Below are 22,269 nucleotides of genomic sequence, written 5' to 3' on the forward strand. Positions count from 1 at the left end.
CAGGGAGCTGAACAGAAAAAAAAACAAGGACCCTTGGTCCATAAATCCACTTTTGAATTTTCTTTTTCAAAAGGCCCACACTCAAAAAATACTTTGTCCATAATAACATAGTTAAGCAAAATGATCAGAATAACCTCATACGCCATCAAATCCACTAACTCACTCACTCTCTCTCTCTCTCTCGGCAGTAGTGGAACTCTGTCAGCCAACTCCGATACTCCAGCGTCCAATCCCTCTGCCACGACAGTGCTAGCTCGCCACCCTCTCCTGAACACCAAGGATCCTCTAGAGTATTTTTTTCCTAAAGTTTTCTAATGTGGTGTATTGTGTGGTTGAGATTTAATGTTGAAAAATTGATGTGACTTGTCATTAAAGCTCAACCACACAATGCGCTACTCTAGGAAACTTTAGAAAAAAAAAACTCTAGAGGATCCTTACTCCTCTCTGAATCCCTCATCTCTCTCATTTTCTCTTTACTTCCCTCACTGCCAACTGACCACCACTACCCCCTCCATCGCCGCTACCTTTTTCTCTCACCTCAACACCCACCACACCTCTTTACTTTCTCAAATCTGGACTATGCCGCTCTACTCTCTCTCTCTCTCTCTCTCTCTCTCTCTCTCTCTCTCTCTCTCTCTCATCAACAACAACCCCTACTGTTGTGTTGTCGCTACCAAATCTAACCCATCAGATCCACCGTCACAAATCTCATATCTACACCAGATCATCGTCGACCATTGCCACCGCTACATCTCTCTACTCCATCGTTGTTATCTCCACTCCGCCTTTAGCTAATCATAAAAATCTCCCTAGTGTTGATTGGCATTCATTTCTTTAATCTTTTATATATGTATATATTTTTATGTATAACTGGAAAGGGCATGTATGCTATTATGGGATAACAAACAACACCTTTCACTACTCTCTATCTCTCTCTCTCTCTCTCTCCTCCTCCTCCTCCTCTCTCATACATCGTCATTTTCTTATCAATTACCTTTCTTAATCTGACGAAACCCTATGTAATTTTGATTGGTTATTCGTATTTGATTTTGAATGCTGATTCTTGCTCATTTTGACCTCAGATCTGTATGCTTTACTTTCTTAAGGCTTGTAAACACAGTTGATGATACAAATTACTAGAAAATTAGTATGTTAGGGTTTTATGTATTAAAGAAGGTGTGAATCATTCCTTGTAGACCGATTCGATGATTTTCTGGGTAGGGGTTTTTGTTTTGATTGTTTACTAACGAATTAAAGCTCCAAGTCTACTGTCATTTTCAATTTGGCCGAATGAAGATTTGTAAATGAGCTTGCATATAGGTTTGCATGGAAGCATATATAGGTTAGATTAAAGTTATTTCTATTCAGTTTGGATGTTTTGATGACTATTTCACTTTTCATTATTCTGATTTCAGATGCTATATTTTGAAGATTTCTAAGTTTAACTGCTAATTGCTACACTAGAAAGCTAAAATGCCCGGGCATGGAAAAAAAATTGAATAGATAGGTGTTGGTTTGGCCATCATAAATGTCTTTGTAATGGAATGTAGTTTTTTTTTTTTTTTTTTGATAGATCTGATCTGTTTAAAATTTGAACAGATAAAAAATCAAAAATGGAATTTAACAAAAAAAATTGAATAGATATGAGATCTCGATCTGTTGGTTTGGCTTTGTATTTTAATATATAGGATTTGGTTTGGCCTGGTATTTTCAATAGATAGTAAAAATAAAAATAAAAATAAATTAAATCGATAAAATATTGACAGATAGAATTTACAAAAAAAATTGAACAGATAATAAAATTTGGACAGATAAGGAAAAAAATTGAACAAATAGTAAAAAAAATGAACAAATAGATAAAAATTTGAATAGATAGTCAAAAAATATGAACAGATAAATATGAATTTTAACAAATAGTAAAAAAAAAAAAAAAAAAGTTAACAGGTATATTAAAGAGTAAAATTAAAAACAAAATGTCTTCCAAGACTTTTCATCAAACTATTTCACAAATAGTGAATCTCTCACCAAATATATATATATATATATATATATATATATATATATATCTACTAATCTTAATGCTTTATACTTTCCTTACCTTGGACTTTTCAACAATTTTCTCAAAAAACAATCAGTGTGTTTGGTTTGAGTTTTCTGGATTAAGTTTTTTGAAAATGAGTTTTTTGGTTTTCGTATTCTTTTGTTTTTAGTGAATATGTTTTAAATTTTAAACATTTTTTTTTTACTTTTTTAGATGCACCTTAGTTAGATGAATCTAAAAAGTAAAAAACTTGTGAAAAAATATTTTAAAAAATTAATAAATACATAAAAATACAAAAAATGTACTGAATTCTTATATTTTTTTGTATTTTTGGTATTTAGTGAATTTTTAAAAGATTTTTTTTACAATTTTTTTACTTTTTAGGTGTATTTATGTTAGGTGTGTCTAAAAAGTAAAAAAATTGCTTAAAATATTAAAAAAAAATTCAATAAAAATAAAAAAACACGAAAAATAAGAATGTAAAATTTTCTGAAAAGTGTTTTCTGAAAAATGAAAACAAGCAAGCTTACCAAATTTTTTATCAAAAAATCTACCAAACACTAGCATGGGTGTGAGTTCATGCCCATGTGAGTAATTTGGTAAAAAAAAAATTATTTTTTTTGTATCGCTAACATTTTTCTAAAAGAGAAAAATCCCATAAAATTATGTAAAATAATTCATCTTACTATTTTCTCCCGTGTACAGCATGTGATTGGGGCATGCGCAGCAGCAATTGTTGCCCACTTTATTGGGCCCATTTCAAGGTCTAATTCAATAATCTAAACCGTTCACATTTTAAAAGGTATCGTGGAGGATATATCTAGAAAAAATCACATCGATCAGATATCGTGATCTCTTTCATCAAATTACATTTGTATTGAGTTTTATACTTCAAATTACATTTATCTTTTTTTTTAAATATAAATATAATTTGATAAAAGGGCCAACGATATCCGATTAACGTAATTTTATACTGATATATTCTATTTAATATCTTCTCAAATATAAACAATTCAGATTATCAAATTAATCCCTAAAATGAGTCCAATACGATGCACAACAGTTAGCGCATCCCCAAACTTGTACAGCATAGCACTTTTTAAAGTGCACTGGAATAGTAATCATCATTCACTTTTTGTTTTGTAAGAAGATATCAAAAAAACCATATCGTTTGCTTTCCAAGTTCTCACTACAAAATGTTTTTTTTTTTGGTTTGTTTTTTAGGAAGATTGGGTCGTCCAAGATGTACTGTATGTAATACCAAAAAAATGTACTGTAAACATAACTGGATTCAGAATTTAATTTATATATCAAACCTACTCTTAAGGGTTCAAGGAAGGGAAGTTATTAAGCAGCAACAACAGGTAAACCAGCAATGAGTGATCAATTTTGCAGCTTTAAGTGAAGGAGCAGTATCACCCTCTCTCGTCGCTAGCAAGAGTCAAACTCCCAACCTCTCATATATCAGTGGTGACAAAATGCCGAGCTAGAAGCCTTTAGATTTGCTATGCGTAGAGAGACCTTTGATTTGATTTTAGATTAGGCAAAAGAAGCAGTGCTAATTGGGAGTGATAAGAACAATTACAATGTTCAAAAGCAAACAAGAAATCAGGTCCATCTGCCCTTGAACTAGTCTTTCACAGTTTTACGTCTCGTTTAGAAATAGGCTATTTTAAGAGTATTTTGAAAAGACAATTAAAAACCTTTTTTTGACTCTTTTGTGAAAAAGAAAAGTGGGTTAAAAACTAGAAAGTGACTTTTACCCATTTTTCAAAATAGGCCTTAATAACTTTTTGATTTTTTACGAAAATATGTACAAAAAAATAAAGACACTATATGACAACTTATAGTGACCTTTTGATTTTTTAACTAAAATTGAAAATTGCCAATTACACTTCACTCCTATAATTTGATTCAAATTTCACTTTAGTCCTCATAATTTCAAATTGAACACTTTAGTCCTTATAGTTTCAAATTGTTCAAATTGAAACAATAAGAGCTAAAGTGAAATTTCAAACAAACTATAGGCCATAAAAAGTGTAATTAACCCTTCTAGTAAACATACCAGTGTATTCATCAAATCATGAACCTATCAATCAAATACTCCAAAATTCTAGTGTCAACTACAAAACTATACAGACTTGTCAAATGAATACTACTACATCACAATTACCAGTTGCAACACATCAAATACTATGAATACTACATCACAATTACCAGTTGCAACACATCAAATACTCTACATAGTTTGAACCAACATTTAGACAAAATAGTGAATGCTCACTAGGAGGGTAAAAATGCATTATTTCCTAAATCCAAATACAGCCTAAAATGTATTTGTCTGACCTCTTCCACTCCGTGAGATGCAACTGCTCTGCACTGAAGCACAAGTACAGCAAATGAGTTAATAACTGTTGCAAAAGGAAAAATTAAATGAATATATGTATTTAAATTATACACAATGTCCTACGGGGAACTTAGAATTAGATACGATTTGAAGTAGTTTACACACATCTGCTAATGTAACTAAAGTTTTATTATTGAAAAATCATTTATAACAAGTGGATAAAAAATCAGAATGATCAAACTAGTAGCCATGTTTGACATGACATCCTAGATGGGTCATGTGTGCGACATGTGCAACTATATTAATAAATAAAAATAAATTGTCGATACAAGAAGAAAAATGAAATTTGATTTATAATTTAATGAGGATAAATTACAGTTATCCCATTGAGGTTTTTGATAAATACATCTGACTCCCTCAGATTCGGGAAAATAATCCCACTGCCAAAGATTTCAAATCACACAACAGATACCCCTTCTGTTAGTCAGTTGTTGGGTCAACAAACTAAATTTGATATTGTCAGCAAATTCATTCATTTATCCAAATAATCATTTTACCCCCATTAATAATTTAATGAATTTATAATTAATTTACATTATAATCTACTTGAGAAAATTTGATTTATCAGTTGGCATGAGAATAATATAATTATTACTATGCAATTAAACTTTCTCCAAGTATGTACAAGCCTTAAAAGCATCAAGCAGTTGTACATTATTTGAAAACAGTTACAAAAAAAAAAAAGCCTGACATTAGAGAAACCAAATTACATCTCCCCTCTCTTCCTGCTTTGACCCCCAATCCCCACATTACCACTGCCCCAGCCCCAATCACGCCTCAAGCCACCATCACGCCCCACCAATTGCCACCACCACCCATCAATAGTTTCCATAGCCACTTGACTAATCATTCTCCCTTCCTTGTTTGTCTTCTCTCCTGATCTCCCTATCCTTCTCTCTTTACTTTCCTTTCTATCTCTACAACAGTTTACCCTCAATCATAGCCATTGGAGAACCAACATAGGGATAGAAAGGAGCTGATGAAGATACCCCCTATACTTGTCTTTACTAGCGAGACTCATCAATCTCATGGTGATGCCATTGCTGATGCAATTTGTGCAAGGATGCTTGAGGTACAAGTGTAGATTGAAGGAACCAAATACTAAGAATTTGGGGGTTTTGCTTTGCCAATCATACGACTTTATGTAGTTTTTGAAAGTTGAAAGGTTGTGTACTTTTCTGTCCCTCATTTGTTGATCTTGTGGGTTGTGAGATAAGGGAAGTGGTAATTGATCTGTGTCGCAACCCTCAAACTATCTGCATTGCAATCCTCAATGAAAATAGTGGCATCACCTATGAACAATTGCCACGATCTGCCTCAACCCATCCCAATCACCACCATTTCTCTCTCTCTACACCAAGTCTATAGGTCATGATCGTGGATGGCTGTGATTACATGGGGGTTTTGGTTGTTTGGTTCCGTGAGGTAACAGCAGTGATAAGGAGAGGGGTGGGAAAGTTGCTGTATGCTAAAGTGAGAGAGAATGATAGAGATAGTTTGGGTAGGGTATTTGTGTAAATATTTTTTGGTAGTCGAGGGTAATTTGATTATTTTAGGTTTTTTTTTATTAACTCAATTAAAAGACTCTTGACAGATGTAAAAATTAAAAAGAAACAAGAATTCCATAATTACCTTAAAATGAAATTGTTATTAATGATATATTTAACATATAAGTCCTGCTCAATGGGTAAGGTCAAGAATGGAACCCCTTGCCAGCCTGCCTACATTTTGGTTGGCAATTCCTTCCCATCTCCCCAAAACACAATGGAATGAAGCATACTAGAAATAGACAAATCTGGTGTTCACGGACTACAGTTGTGAAATTAAATAAAACACGTAACAAATAATTTATAGTTAGCATATCAAAACATATTAACTATCACAGGAAGGGGATCAATATTTAGTTTTCTACGCACAAAAACAAAAACATAAAACCGTGTAGTAGTCAAATATAAATTGCAATGCTTCAACATTATCTTCTGATTAGGGAAACATAAGCTAAGATTGTACATAAATTGATAAACAATCTTTTACCAGGCGGGGTACAGGGGTACAACACAACCATATGATAATAGATAATAAGGTTCTCTTCCAACTGCAACATTGGGAATAACTATCTCCTCTAATCTTGCCACTTCAAAAACAGTAATAGCTAAAAAAGAATTTTTTTTTTTTTTTTTAAACAAAATTAAGAATGCTCAAAATGGTGGGAGATACCAAAACTTCCCAAAATGCTTCAAATCAAATACACTATCAACTGCAAGGTTTTTGACCAAAACAAGAAACATAACAAGTATAATGAGAGGGAAGTGGGTTTTTGCTCAACTCATAGGCAAACAGGAAATAGGTTTACTAAAGAGCAATGCCAATAAGAAAAAGTCTCCACCAATTCTGATGAAGAAATAGGGCTATTGTGTTCATATAACACTCAGCAATATCACTTCAATGATTGAAAAAAACCTATGGCACCTGGTTGCTTCAAACAAGATAAAATTCTTATCATTTTAATACTTCATATGGTGTTGATGTAAGCAGGATACGTAGAAAATTAAAAGCTAAAATCCCCAAAAATAAAAAATAATGAAAAAAAAATCAAATCCTTCTCCAGTTTGCCTTTCGTGTATCAAACCATATGCATTTCATTAGTTCATATAAGAATAATTTGTTTTAGTCAAATTTCATGACACAATGAGTCCACCAATGGTTCTGCACTGTTCCAATCTAAATTCACAACAGAATTCACAACAGATTTGGGGTTAAGTTACATTTTTCAAATTGAAGTCATGGCAAAACCAAACTTTTCGCATCCTTACAACAGTGGAATAGGAATGAGAATGAGCCTCATTGATTTAGCATAAAGGAAATTTTCCAACAAAAGAAAGGGCATGGAACTTACAAACAATCAAGACTGATAAACTTCGGGAAGTTGAAGACCCACACTTGCAGCAGATTTTCCTAGAACTTTTTTCATTTCATCAGATCTATCCACAGCAATGTTGTAAGAAAACAACAAGTCCTACACAACCGCAAGGAATTCACATTCAAATTTATGATGGAAACAATTAAAATTTTATTAGGTAGTTTCTTCCACTAACAAAGCCATATTGTTGAATGAATAAACAGAAATTATTCGGTAATAAAGGGCACGGAGATGACAAAACCAAACAATATCAATCTACCATTGAGAAGATTCCCCAAACCACAGTAACAGAACCAAGTTATGGCATTAGAAAGTCTCCATTTGCTCTGAATTCCCTTCCAATGGTTTGAAGAATATTAACCAGAAACCCACCATATAGTTCTCAACTTTCTGATTGGATCAGTGATTTTAATAGGGAAAAAAAAAAAAAAAAAGTTTTATGTTATCTATACATCTCACTGAAAATTCTCTATGTGCTAACGACACACAATTGTAAATTATGCAGATTAGACAAAAGTGAGCTGCTGCTTTTTTTTTCTTTTTTTTTTTTTTTTAAGTGAGCTGAGAAATTTTGATTTTCATATAATAAATAACAAATGTCAATTCATTTCAATGTTTGCGGACTTGAAGCTTCTAGACAAAATCAATACTTCATATATAAATACATAATATGAATGCATATACATATGTGTGTGTATTATGCATATACATAGGCATGAAAGATAAAAGGTAGGTGTTACCTTGTGATGGTGGACACTATTTAGAAGGAACGTGTAATCACGGGCAAGCTTTATTTTTTGATGGATGGATGAGAGGTCCAATTGTTCATGGCTCGTTCGGAACTCCTGCGATATGAACTCGATGAAATGACTCTTTTTCTCTTCTTTATCAACATGTTTCTTGACAGCTTTCAGAAGCTGGCGATAAACCTTAGCAGCTTGTATAGCTTCAACAGAAGATCCCATTTTCAGACCCTGTTTCAAATTATTGAATCCATGGTTACAAGTATACATAATAGAACCACATATGTATCTATACTATTACATTACATAAAGTATACAAGTCAGTTGATGTGAACACTTTGTTATGCTTTTTTCATTTTCCAAAAATACCAACAATTGATGAGTTTCAAAATTGTCATGTGAAAAAATCTAATAAATTTAGATATTTAAAACTCCACAAACATACACGGTTTCTATTCATCTTCTTCATTCCTAAATTACATATATCTTCACGCAAATTGCATGTGTACCCACCTCTAGTATACATTTTCTTTAAGAAGTATACAGCATTCTTGTTACATTCCAGAAGTTGGCCCCAAGTAGCAACAACAAAGGCTACAATAGCATGAGATGATGGAGAGAGAAAGGAAGGGCTTGGTTGAGGCCTTGAGGACAGTCACGCCCCAGATTTCTAACCCCAAGAAGATGAACGGAAGGAAGTTAAATGGGTAACTAAAAGTCAAACCAATTAAAGAAGTCCATGATTAGGTAAGTGTCCATCGACCCAAAATGTGGTCAAGGAATACATTCCGGTTTTTAAGCTTGACAACTCGTTAATTTTAATCTGGATTCAAAGTCCAATTTATTTGAAAATTATCTAAACTTGTTAAAGTATATCGAACTTCAAAATTTCATAAGATTAAGTTTGTTTAGATACGAGCAGACAAGCAGTGATAAAATTAATTGTGGCAATTTTAAATACGAGCAAACCATTTTATGGTGAGGTTAAGTCTCCCGAACATACATCCCAACTCTCAAATGAAAAATACAATTAACATATTATCATCATCCAAAAATAACTACAACTATTACATGCCGAAAAAGAGACTTTACAAGCACCAAACAAATAAGGAGAGGGTCATTCACAAGAGGAAGTGTGATGTAGAACTAGAAGACGGAATCGGCACAAGACCACAACAAGGGTTTTCAAAAGAGAAGAATAAAAGAAAGAATAATGAAGAAGAAAAATAAATAAAAATCACAATTTCAAATCACTTTCAATATTCAATAATTAATAATCATTCAAGTCTAAGTATCCAAAACATGACATAAGCCATATATATAACCATAAGTGCCATCTAATTAGGAAAAAATGGAATTGGAAACTACTAATAAAAATATAAAATCCTAAAAACATAAATTCTTATTAAATCATAATTCTTAATGATACTAAAATTCAAAGATTCTCCAATTTATTTGTCATCCGATATCTTTACAATCCCCATCATTTCTCCCCAGCTGATAGAAATTCTCCACCAGAGATAAAGGTACTCCCTGAGATGAAGTTCGTGCTGGCAAAACAATTCTTCAACCTATGGGGCATGTGATCAATGAACTGCGCCCACCACATAATAAGAGTGAAAATCTCCATGGAAGAGAACAAGGTCACATCTACAAGCTGGTGGTAGGAAAGAATCGACTCCTATAGAAAAGTCAACAAGCATGATCGGAGGCTCCGAGATGCCTCGATCAAGTATCATATCCTCCACATGAAAAATTGGACCAATATTTAAATTCAATCGTAAACCAGTAAAACTTGCATTAGGTCCCTATTCAAGAATTGCATAAATGTTTATATTAAATGCCAATGTGATATACTCACAGGAAGAAGAGTTGTGATGCAAAGGAGTACAGTTTAAAATAATCACAAACATCTTCAAGAGAGTTGTAAAGATCAAGTAATGGTTCAGGATTAACACAACTCATAAAATGTATGATCTATAAAAGGTGAACTCGCAACAACTGATACAAAATGAGAGAATACTAGACTCAAGAGAGGTTGAGGATAAGACAAACTCACAAGCATTCTCTTCATCTGTAGTAGCGATGGATGAATAGGCTCCAATACTTTGATTAACAGTTGGCACAGGTAATGATTCAACATGTTGGTTCTCACTGGTCAAGTCATGTGGTGCGAAAAAGGAATTATTTTTCAAGGGTGAAGCTCATCATCTAACTTCGGTGTCATATTACGAGAAGGGAAACAGATCAACATAACATGACTATCAATAAAGCAATCATGATACTCGTGACATTAAGAAGTGGAGTCTTATGAGAAGCACACATTTCGCTCAAGATTCACTTGTTTACCATGCTTGTGTCTCTTAACAATAGAAGAGGGATCCCTCTACAAGTTATTTTCCCACAATTAGGTTAAATAATTGAATGACTAAGTTTATTCCCATCAAATTGTGGTATACCTAAAACAACGTGTAATTCACTAAAATACTTTCAAATATCCATATGAAAATCCATTTCTACGCTCCTTATAGTCTCCCTTATTTCATTCACAGCCTTGCGTATAGTTTGAAACTCTTTGCTTAAGTATGTTTGGCGATCCATGAATGCAATTAAAAACCTTTTTTTTTTTTCAAAGCAAGAAAATACACTACTATGGACCTCTTGCAGATTTTACAAATTCTCAATGAATAAATTACTAGCCTCAATTTTCTCAAAGCAAGAAAATACACTACTATGGACCTCTTGCAGATTTTACAAATTCTCAATGAATAAATTACTAGCCTCAATTTTCAAAGGAAGAATATGTACCTGCAAGTAGGAATCACGAGATGGCTAGAGGCGGGTGCAAGGTGGGTTGGTTGGCATTGTGGGCTTAACAGGAGCAGAGGCTGACACTGTAGGTTGAGCAGAGGAGGCATCAGCGTAGATTTCATACAACAAAAAGGGAAAGGAGAGAGCTTTGGATTTGGCCTTTAATAAGGCATAGATTTCATGTGGCAAGTAGGCAAACTTAATACAGCTTGGCTCCATGAAAAATAGTTTAAAGCATACTGACTCTTTTCATAGTTACGTCCAACAGAAGTAGCCTCATCACCTACCGACAGCTTCATTACACAGCTTCTGACTTACACCAAAGTCGACGATCTCAACACCACCCAACGTGATCGTTGTCCAACACACCACCCATAGCCCAAAAAACCCTCATCAACAGTATTAGCTCAGTTGCTACCTGCATCGCATCGTTGACAGCCACCTCCACCTTCATTGTCATTCATCACTACCTCTCATCTTCCCCAACCCACTGCCACTGCTTCAACCCTTTTTCAAGTCCACCACTACTCCTACCTTTCCACAGCTCATTGTCACCCTGCTCATTCCTTCCCTGGTCTGTAGTCATCGGCGCTGTCCAGCACTACTGACAAAAAGAGGTTAAATTGTCTAAATGGCCCCATTTCGTTATGGTTAGAATTGACATGATTTAATAAATAAAGAGTTTAAATTAAAATAATTAAAAGTTAAGGTTTGATTTGATTTGTTACCAAAGTTTGGAGGTTTTTTTTTTTTTTTTTGCAAATTTTCTAAAAAAATATAATACTATGACTACACTTTATTTTTTAATAAAACTATAAAAAACAAAGAATAGTGTAAATTATACTGTACCCCCTTAAGTATAACCCTTTTCTCATATTAGGAATTCTCTCATTGTCGTCCCCAAAAAAGATTTTCTCATTTTGGTCCTTAAACTATTAAATTCTTCTCAATTGGATCCAAATTGTAATGGATATCATAAGTTTGTGATCAAACATGCTATGTGGATCGGGTTCACCGCCTAAAGTATAGGCATTTTTTCACTTTGGTCCTTGAAGAACAAGATTTTTTCAATTTGCCCCCTAACCCCCCAAAAAAACCGTAATCTTAACTAAAAATATATATAATTTCTTACAATCACAATTTATCACAACATCCATAAAAAAATGTGATCACAACACTTAAACCTTCACTATATTTCATTTTCCCCTCACTTCGCCTCCTATGTACCTTCCTACCATCTCACCTTCACAACCAACCACTTTACCTCCCTCACCCACCCCCCAAAATACTCGACACACAACCCTTCATCATAGACCACCTCCATTTGCAGCCCATGAAGACCCACCTACCACTGCTCTAATGCCATCTACTGTAAACCATCGCCACTTGCCACTTTTTATGGCCTGATCCATTCCCCTCTAGTTCTCTTTCTTGCTTTCACTCCACCGTAGCTACCACTCGACCAATCCTCTTCCTTACACTTTCCCTTTTCCTTTCCCTATGCCTTTCATTATAAGTCACCACCACTCTCGTTCCTCTCAACTTGGCCCTCTTTTCCCTTCAACTTCCCTTTGCTTCCATTATATCTTTTGTGGGGCCAACCCATCAGCCCCATATTTCAATTCACAATCTGTTTGCTCCTCAGTCAGTGCATTACCATTATTTTTTTCAAGTTTTACCAATATGAAATTGGTTTTTGAGATTGGATGGGTGTGAGATGAGTTATGGGGTGAGGATGCTTTTGCGATTGGATTAGGTTTGAATTTGGATTTAGGGTCCAAAGTGGGAAAACTTGGTTGTTTTTAGGGACCAAAGTGAGAAAATTTAATTTTTCAATTACCAAAGTGGAAAGCTAATTTTAAAATTCCAACATTGCCCTTTAAACATGATAAAAGTTAGCAATTGGACCAAAGTAGGAAAAAAAATGATAAATTACACTAGCCTCCCTTGAAGTTTAATGAAATTACAATACCTCCCTGAGGTTTCTATATGACATTGACCTCCTTTGTCCAATTGACATTGTCAACGGAAGGTTGTCTACTACAATTTTACCCTACGATGTGGACTTGATGCAGAGTGTTTAGCCATGGAGTTTCTAGAACTCTTGGACAAACAAGGCAAAGGCAAAAATGGCACGTGCTCAGAATGGCGTGGAATTCAACCGGAACATGGAAAATGACATCACAACCAATACCCATTGCTTCGCCATGGCCTACGATGGATTTTGGTCAAATTCCAATGTTTAGGCCCCTTCAATTCGCGATTTTGCCATTTTTGAAAATAATTGATTCGTCAATTACTCGATCTAGACAAATAGATTTTTTCCGAACTATGTATTTTTCATTGTAGTTTCCAGATTTAAGCTTAATTCAAATCTTTTTATTTTTAGTAATTTTCGTAATTTTTTTATTTAGGCTTGATTAGCAAGCGTTGCCTTTTCCAATTTATTTCCTAAGTTGAATTAGGGTTCGTCCTAGTATAAACCTTAGGGCAAAACAAATTTTGATATTATAAACAATTTATTGAGAGAATTCTCTTCTTTTTCCAATATTTCTAATAATCTTCCGATTCAATATATTGTAGAAGAGTTATAGCTTTCTTTGCTACGTGATTCAACTATTGTTTAGGGTCTATGTTGCGTCAGGACTGATGATATAGACATGTCGTGTCATGCCATGATGCCAACTATTTATTTCTACAATGGTGAGCCCATAACACTAGATCATTGCGTTCGGATCCTCTAGGGTACTTCTTTTCTAGAATACGCTTTCCTGAAGTAGTACCAAAACGACGCTGCTTTGATTAGTGAATAAAAAAATTAATTAAAAAGAGAACAAAACTGGACGCTGGAGAACGCACATCAAGGAGAAACACAAACTACCTTCCCAATTTTCAGCAGCCAATCTACATTACAAGGATAAGCTCATCTCTCCATACCTCTCCATACTCTTCTTGCAGATTTCAATTCGAACCCTCATCAATTATCTGAACTGTCTATCCCGTAGGCCCCACAATAAAGGTCATCTATGCAAAGAATTAATTTCATCAGAAAATTATAAATACACAAAATAAATCGCATTTTGTTTTATAAAATGAATAGTGAATATAATTAAATTTAAACCATCTATTTTATAAAATAAAATGCCATTTGTTCCATGTTTATAGTTGTCCGATGAAGCTAATTTTTTACACGGATAACTTTCATTACGGGACGTACGAGATAGACTGTTCAGATCATAACCCATAAAAGAAATATGAGTATAGAGGGAAGAGGTATGGAGGGAGCGTATCCCACACAAACTATTTCAACTAAAATCCCACGAACCATTGGTGTCTGCAACAGTGTTTTTTTGTCCCTTGTGAAATGACTTCTATGCCCTTTGTTTTGGGGCTACAGTGCTCCTAAAGTCTATAGACGATGTTGTTAGTTATAAATAAAAAATTGAAAACAAGGCAGTGAAGACGGTGCAGAAAGAACGAGAGAGAGAGAGAGAGCTCCCTCTAAACTAGAGAGAAAAAACGACGGACTCGACGAAGAAGAAATCTCTCTTCAACCAGGTTTGGAGATTCAAACTAGGGTTAATATTTGGGGATTTTGAAAAAAAAAAGTTTTTGATTTGAGGATTTCAATTGAAAAATTAGAGTTTTGATTGAGGCATTGTGATTGTATAAAAGAAATTATATTATTGAATCTAAAAGTTTGTTTCTTGAATCTAAAACATGTGATTGTATCAAAATTAATTTATTGAGACGTATAAAATAAATAAACTAATTTTAGTGTAAAACATACACGATTACTGTAGTTTCTGAAGGCCACATTATGAATTGTTGTAAAGGAATCCTGCAAACTTTGTTTTTCTTTTATGCATATATAAAATTCAAATTTCCCTCTTGTGGAAGAGGAGTAGGACTCCAAGTGATGAAAGAGAAGGAAAGGGAAAAAAAAGAAAGTCAAAATGAAGATAATAGGATTTATCAAAAAAACAAAACTGATGATAATAGGAAAGCCAGAAAAAATAGTTGTGGTTTTTTTTTTTTTTTTTTAGACTTTGAATCCTTTCGAAAGGAATGGCATCTAAAATTGCTTCTTTTTCTGTAGCATTTTCAAGCACTTACAATTTGAGGATTTCATTAAGCTTGTATTGGTTAATATTCCTTCTCTTTCTACTGAGTCACTCGTGTTTAGTGCTTATTTATTTTGTACATTTGTTATGTTGCATGGTGTTCGTATAGTAGATCGGTACATTTGTTATGTTGCACGGTGTTCGTATAGTAGATCAGTAGATATGAGGATTCCTTATGGGAGTTTTTTTTTTTAATGTGAATATGAGATTTTCTTTGTTTTAAATACTTGCATTTGATACTGAGGTTACTCTTCTAACTTCATTTATGCTTGTGACGTCATGCTTTGTTTGGTTCTAGGATTTATGGAGGGAAACAAAAAGGAAAGACAAAAGAAACGAAAAATGAAGGAGAGAAGTTTTGTCTTTTGTTGGACTAACAAAAATGAGAAGAAAATGAATAGGAATTTCTAAAAAAATTCAATTTTTTTGTTTAGTTAACAAATGAAAAATATTTAAGTAATTTTATTTCCCTTTCCTTTTTTCTTACCCTCAGCAAAGAAACATAGCTTGAGGGAAAATGACAAGAATCATCAAATCTACATTTTCTGTTATGTGAAACCTTTCTTAATTATTATTGGATTTTTGTGTTTGCTTAGTCCATATGACATTTGTTCTAGTGGCCAATTCTTTGGCATTGCAGAATGACTGGCTCTGTTGACTTCCATAAAGATACGAATTTCTGGTACCAAGATAAATGGAGTGGAAGCTTCCCTATGAAATTGTACATTATAAAAGTGTACCAAACACCAACTTTGGGCACATCATTTTAGAGAATAACAAGAATAAGGCAGTTACTAGAGGCAAAGATGCACAAGAGGTTTGTATAGCTTTTTTATACTTGATTAATTGTACACTTTTTGTGACGACCCCGACTTGCATATCATTATTGCATCTTAAATTATTGTATGAATTTGCATGCATTTTGCTCATATCTGTTTGTTTATGAAATATCTGTTTGAATGCCTATTTCAAATCGAAAATTGAAAGCCTTAACAGATTCAGAAACAGAAATTGACTAATTCAATAAGCTAACTAGAATATTTAGAACCATATGGGAAATCTGATAAAAATTTGATTCATATTAAAATAATTAGAATAAATCAATTAGAATTAAACTAGATTAATTAATCTTAATCCCACTTAATTAGCATAATCTAATCTAACTATATATTTATGTGTCTTAAGCATGAATTTGAGCTCATTTTAACTCTTGAGCTGAAAAATTGTAGAGAGAGAGAGAGAGAGATCAACTTCTAGAGAGAGGAAGTGTTCAATTTGTGTAGGAAGACGAAGAATTAAGGGAATTAAGCTAACAAACCGTCAAGCTCTAGGTAAGAACTTCAACATTAATCTTTGTAGATAATTCATCTAGATGTTAGAATCAACTTGAATATAGTGAAAATAAGTTAATTATGGACATGCATGCATATTTCTTCATTTTTGAGTTTGACTTTCCAAAAATTCCTACATGCATGGAGCTCAAGCTTGATATTCTTAAAGGTTCATCATAATTCTACACTCACCGCCTCATATATCCATATTTTGAAGGAAAAAGTTGGTTCCTCTACATGCATAGCAAAATTATGGAGTTATGGGTTCTCGTTTTGAAAATTGAAGGAGATTTTGGATCTATGGTTTGAAAATGATCATGTATTCAAGAGTTATAAAGTGTTTGTACATGTCTCCACCAACCATGCAAGCTTTGAACTTAGAAACCCATGTTTTGAGACTTGAATTCTATCCTGAAAATTCCATAATCCAACTGCATTGCTCAAGCAATGAAGTCGTCGCTCGAGCGCACTTTGCATGCAACCAATATTTTTGCAGACAGATTGCCCATAGCTCGAGCGACCGTATGTCTACTCAAGCAAACTTACCTTTTATTGCACTTGGCTCAAACGACCATCGAGCCTAGATTTCGGACATCCAAAACTTTTACAGACCATGCAGACTGCTCAAGCGATTAAATGTGCGCTCGAGCAAACTGCCCTGTTTCAGTAACTTTTGAAAAATACTTTTAATTGCATACTTTCATTCTCATTATCTTTTAGGCATTCTTAAGTATTGTTTAGATATCATTCAAGATGAAGTAAGCTAGAAACACACTTAAGGAAATTAGATTAAGATATAATGTTTATTTAGTCAATGTGTTTCAATGTGTATTGCTATGTGTTTTATGTAGGTTGGTCGCCCGTAGCATAACGTCAGTACAAGCCCACTGTGAGTAATTTCTTTATAAAGATATGTTCGAAAAGCATTTTGAATTGTTCAAGAATGTTATTCTGAAATCTTATTTTGTTATCTATAAAAGAAGATCCATTTTGAACTTGTAATCGTGGCATCCTTTAGTGAGGTCCTCGCCTGGGGGAAACAATACCATGGCCCATTGGATTAATTGAAACACAAGGTCTCTGATGTTAGATCCTAGTGGTCCACATTGAATTACCCATGTGGTTTTATTGATTGACCCATTGCGATCCCATTAAATAGACCTCAATGGTCCCATTGGCTTCAGCACATTGATATATTGTTACTTTATTGGATGTTACCACATATAATGATTTTCTTATTTTTTATTTTTTGATAAATGATACCACGTATAATGATTTGCATTGGTTATTGTTGAAACAGAAGATTGATATGAATTTGATATATGACTGTTATATGAATTGTTATGGTTATTGAAAAGATATGCTCTATGAAATGTTGGACTTTATTCATTAAATCCTTTATATTGATGTTACTCACTGGGCTCCAGCTCACCTCTCTCCCTTTTATATATATGTAGGTGAGCATGTGGATCGTCAAGTTTAAGAGTTGCTTTGAGAATCCACCCCTTTGGAGAAGCCGAATGGGGAAGTGCCTCCGTGATGGGGCGATACTTGGTCTTTAGAGAGCCAAGTCTTTGTCAACCTTTTGTGTAGTCTTTTTGTTTTTGCTTTTGGAATTGTGAAACAAGTTATATGTATGAAGTTGAAGTTGAATTTTGTTGTAAATATTATTATTATGGTATGATAGTGACTTATTCTATTTATGAGGTTAGCATGTAAGCACCACTCAATGGATTCATTTATATTTTGTTATTACTTCTGCTAAGCCCCGTTATTATATTATGATTTGAATTTGTTATTGAGGCCGAAGGTAATCTGGGATTACTTCATGACCTAAACCTCTAGGAGCAGGTTCAGGTCGTGACACTTTTTGATCAAGCACCTATAACTTAGTCATTAATGCATAAATTTTGCCTTGAATACAAATTGAAATCCTTGGGGTGGCTTGTGTGGTTTGATTGATCTATTTGCTTGATTTTGGTGGAAGGTGTTTGATTGAATGCATGGTGGCTAGTTTGGTTTGATTGATTTGTTTGCTTGATTTTGGTGGAAGGTATTTGATTGAAAGCACAACTTGTAGTTGGGATGATCATAAAAGATTACAAGGGTAGGGGTGGGCGTGGATCGGTTGCGGCCACGGAACCTCCAATCCGCCATCCGTCCGCCAGATTGGCGGATTGAAGAAAATCAATCCGCATCCGTCCGCTAATCTAGCGGGTGTGGATTGAACAGATTGGCGGATTAGCGGATGGATACGAATCAGTTTGGCGGTTTAAAATTTTATAATTTTTCAACATAATTCAACTTGTACACTTTCTAAAAAAAAAAAAAAAAAGTATTATAGTCAATAACTTAAAAAAGTATTACAATCATTGGATGCCTCATCCAAAGAAAGAAAGTTTGAAACTTTAGAATATTACAATCACTACATGCCTTATCCACATATTACAATCACAGCATGTCTCATCCACATAAAGTATTACAATTTGTGGTTCCTAAAATATAAAAATAATTCAAACCATCAAAACCATGAATAGAGCAGTAGTAGAGATTGTATGTCTCTGTATTGTTACATCTATATTTGTTTTTCAAAACAAAAACTATTATTTTTAGAGTTAGATTTAAAAACAAAAAAATATAGATAAATAATACATTTATTTTTTTTCAATTCAAAAAATATATTCAAGTTGACAGCTCTTTTTCAATAGAATATATTCAACACAATAGTTAAACTCTTTTTCGATTGAAAACACAAATAGAATATCTAAACAAATTGAAAATATAAAGTCTTATAAATTACTAGGGATGCTCTCGGTTTGATAGTTCAGTTGCGGCCAAAGGAACCTCAAATCTGCCATCCGTCCAAAACTAGGCAGATTGGAAAAAATCAATCAGCAACCGTTCGCTCGTCATCACGCATCCGGTAAAAATGCAGCGGATCGGTTCGGTTTGGTCGGTTTGGGCGGATCGGTATATCCGCTGCTCATCCCTACTTGGTGGACATCTGGGAGGATGTCCGGCCCAACAATAAATTTAAATTTGATAAAAGATGAAAGACTCCATTCATTTGATGAAAGTTTTAGTTTTGACCTCTCGAGCGATCTGTGCGAGTTAGAGAGATTCTGGGATCTTTCTTTCACCGCTCGAAGGGCGGGTTCAGGTCGTGACACTTTTTGATCAAGCACCTATAACTTGGTCATTAATGCATAAATTTTTGCCTTGAATACAAATTGAAATCCTTGGGGTGGCTTGAGTGGTTTGATTGATTTATTTGCTTGATTCTGGTGAAAGGTATTGATTGAATGCATGGTGGCTTGTTTGGTTTGATTGATTTGTTTGCTTGATTTTGGTGGAAGGTATTTGATTGAAAGCACAACTTGTAGTTGGGATGATCATAAAAGATTACCAGGGTTGGAAAACTAAAAAAGATTTAACCATGTAATAACCAAGAATAGCTTAAATAGTCTTCATCTTTTAGAATAATTTTGAAATTTGTTGTTTGAAAAAAACTTTTGTACTCTAATGATGTGGTGCATCACTGTGTTACATGGACTCGGCACTTTGGGGCGAAGTACCCGTGTCGACACGACACAACACGGGTGCGGGTGTGGGATCTGTGTCGGATTCGCCTATTCTCTCTCGGACACGGCTCTTCACAAACAGCAAAAGAAATGAAAGAGGAGAGAGCAAGAGAGAACCTGGTCGAAGCTCCATCCAGTCGAAGATCGAAGACCTCCAGTCGAAGCTCTATCCGGTCGATCCAGTCGAAGATCGAAGCTCCATCAGTCGATCAAAGCTCCATCCGGTCTCTCTCTCGCCTTCTCTCTCTCCCTCGCGATCGCGATCGCTTCGCTTTTTCTCCCTCTCTCTCTCTCTGTCGTTTTATCTTCTTCTTGATTCATATCTCTGTCTATATATTCGTATCTATCTATTATTATAATAACTATAATAATAACTATTATTATTATATGTTAAATAATTATTATTATATAACATATAATATATTTATAAGATAATATATACTTATATATATTAATAAAAAAAATAAACACATGTATGTAAAATAAAATAAAATAAATTAATTAGAACACATTGTTTAAAAAATATAATAAATAAATTAAATAATTAATGTATATTAAAATAAAAATATTTATAAAAAATATATATATATAATATAACTCATCTTCATAGATTTTTATTTGTTATTTATACAATATAACTCATCTTCATATAATAAATATATATATTTTTTTAAAAACTATTTAACGTATCCCCATACCCGTATCCAAATTTAGATACATATCCACGTATCCTTAATTTTTAATTTTGAAGTGCCCGACCCGTAGATACGCACCTGCACCTGCACCCGCACCCGCACCCGCACCCGCACCCGCACCCGCACCCGCACCCGATACCCGTACCTGAGTCCATGTAACATAGGTGCATCATCTAACTAGATAAGACTCTTTAATTTTCCATCTGCTGTATAATTTAAAATGGGTTCTAATAGCGCACCCTAAAAAAAGTTGAAAAGGAAAAAAAAATGGCTGTTAAGAGGCATATAATTCCCCATTTAGTTGTATTTTCTTAGCATTTTCTAAGCAAATAATTGACGGATTGACTCTATAGATGCAACCCAACTTGCATAAATTGTGAATCTGCAAAGGAAGTTAATAGTTTTTCATTATTTTAGTCCCAAGGAGAAACATAATAGTTATGCCTAGGCTGAACTTTTACACTATTTGTCATTGATAAACATAAATTCATCATTTTCATTTCTACAATCTTCGTATCTCATTATGTTTATATATTTTCTTCATTGTTCTCAATCATTTGATTAAAAGACATATCTACAGATTAGGAGATTTTACAAATTATTTTCTACAAATTAGGCTTGTCTTAAACAATGTAATTTCTTATATAGGCTTCCCTAAGATGGTTTTTATGATTGGAAGAATTTAGAAACGTGTACTGTTACATTTATTAGTGACTCTTGTTGGTATTTTTTAATTATTTTGGGTTTCTTTTATAGGTGTGGTATTCATTGCTTTAACATTTCACTTCAGAATTTCTTAATGCAATCTTATTAAGAAATTATTACATTGTTTCTTTTATTAGTGACTCTTGTTGGTATTTTTTAATTATTTTGGGTTTCTTTTAATTATTTTGGGTTTCTTTTATAGGTGTGGTATTCATTGGTATTTTTTAATTATTTTGGGTTTCTTCTCTTAATTTTCGCTTTGATTCCTAACAAAAATTAATAAATAAAACAATGAACAACAATTAAGGAAACTTCTACAACTTACAGCAGACACTTACAATGGGCACTAGGTTGCGTGCCTTGCACACAGCCACTCTCACTGCTATATATATATACATACGAGAGAATCATAAAAACCAAATCAAAAACCCTAATTTTTCAATCCTCAATCAAAAACTTCAAATCAAAAGCCCCAAACCTGTTAATTTTTCAATTGCAAGTTGGTGGAGGAACCTGGCTTCGTCTTCTCTGATCCTCTTCGGTCTTCTTTCTCTGCGTTTTCTGTCTTCTCTCCTCTTCTTCAGCCGTCCCACTCTCTCTCTCTCTCTCTCTCTCCCCCACTCCGTTTCCATGGGTGATTTGGTATGAAATGCTGGAAACATTAAAACATATGTAAAAAGAAAAATTAGATAATTTCAATTTATTTGTCATAATTAAAAAAATATCATAATTAAATGTAATATGAGATATAATTAAAATTTTATAAGTTATGATTAAAATAATATTATAATTAAAAAAATTAATTATAATTAAAAAATAAAATGATATAATTAAAGGTGCATATGATTTAAAGGGATAAGTGACAAGTGATGATGACAAAAGTCAACTATTTTCTCATGTTTTATTATAAG

At 33.6% G+C, this 22,269-nt stretch overlaps 1 protein-coding gene across 9 annotated transcripts; it reads right to left on the reverse strand.

The window, feature by feature from the left end:
- Window positions 1-4,113: 4,113 nt before the first annotated feature.
- LOC114307081 (complex 1 protein, LYR family protein) lies at window positions 4,114-22,018 on the reverse strand. 9 transcript variants are annotated; one of them, XM_082883004.1, is made up of 6 exons: window positions 21,837-22,008; window positions 10,920-11,523; window positions 10,171-10,265; window positions 8,109-8,342; window positions 7,345-7,464; window positions 4,114-4,420 (listed from the first exon to the last, which is right to left on the reverse strand). In XM_082883004.1, exons 3-5 carry the CDS (start codon window positions 10,252-10,254, stop codon window positions 7,351-7,353), a joined length of 432 nt encoding a protein of 143 aa, XP_082739130.1. In that variant the 5' UTR covers window positions 10,255-10,265; window positions 10,920-11,523; window positions 21,837-22,008; the 3' UTR covers window positions 4,114-4,420; window positions 7,345-7,350. The 9 variants fall into 9 exon arrangements, with proteins under 9 accessions (XP_082739130.1, XP_082739131.1, XP_082739129.1 ...); XM_082883005.1 differs by having other exon boundaries at window positions 10,920-11,005; window positions 21,837-21,999; XM_082883003.1 differs by lacking the exon at window positions 10,920-11,523 and adding an exon at window positions 21,697-21,740 and having other exon boundaries at window positions 21,837-21,978.
- Window positions 22,019-22,269: the final 251 nt, after the last annotated feature.

This window comes from Camellia sinensis, chromosome 8 (genome assembly GCF_055761805.1).
Source record: "Camellia sinensis isolate YWXY chromosome 8, ASM5576180v1, whole genome shotgun sequence".
Classification (NCBI taxonomy): domain Eukaryota; kingdom Viridiplantae; phylum Streptophyta; class Magnoliopsida; order Ericales; family Theaceae; genus Camellia; species Camellia sinensis.

What these genes read in the sequence shown, in the direction of transcription:
- LOC114307081 (XM_082882998.1), bottom strand. Translation starts at nt 21,990, where the DNA reads ATGGAAACGGAGTGGGGGAGAGAGAGAGAGAGAGAGAGAGTGGGACGG. An exon ending in TGCAATTGAAAAATTAACAG is followed by an intron (nt 10,266 to 21,836) that starts GTTTGGGGCTTT and finishes TGACTTGACCAG; the next exon opens with TGAGAACCAACATGTTGAAT. An exon ending in TACAGATGAAGAGAATGCTT is followed by an intron (nt 8,343 to 10,170) that starts GTGAGTTTGTCT and finishes AATTTGAAACAG; the next exon opens with GGTCTGAAAATGGGATCTTC.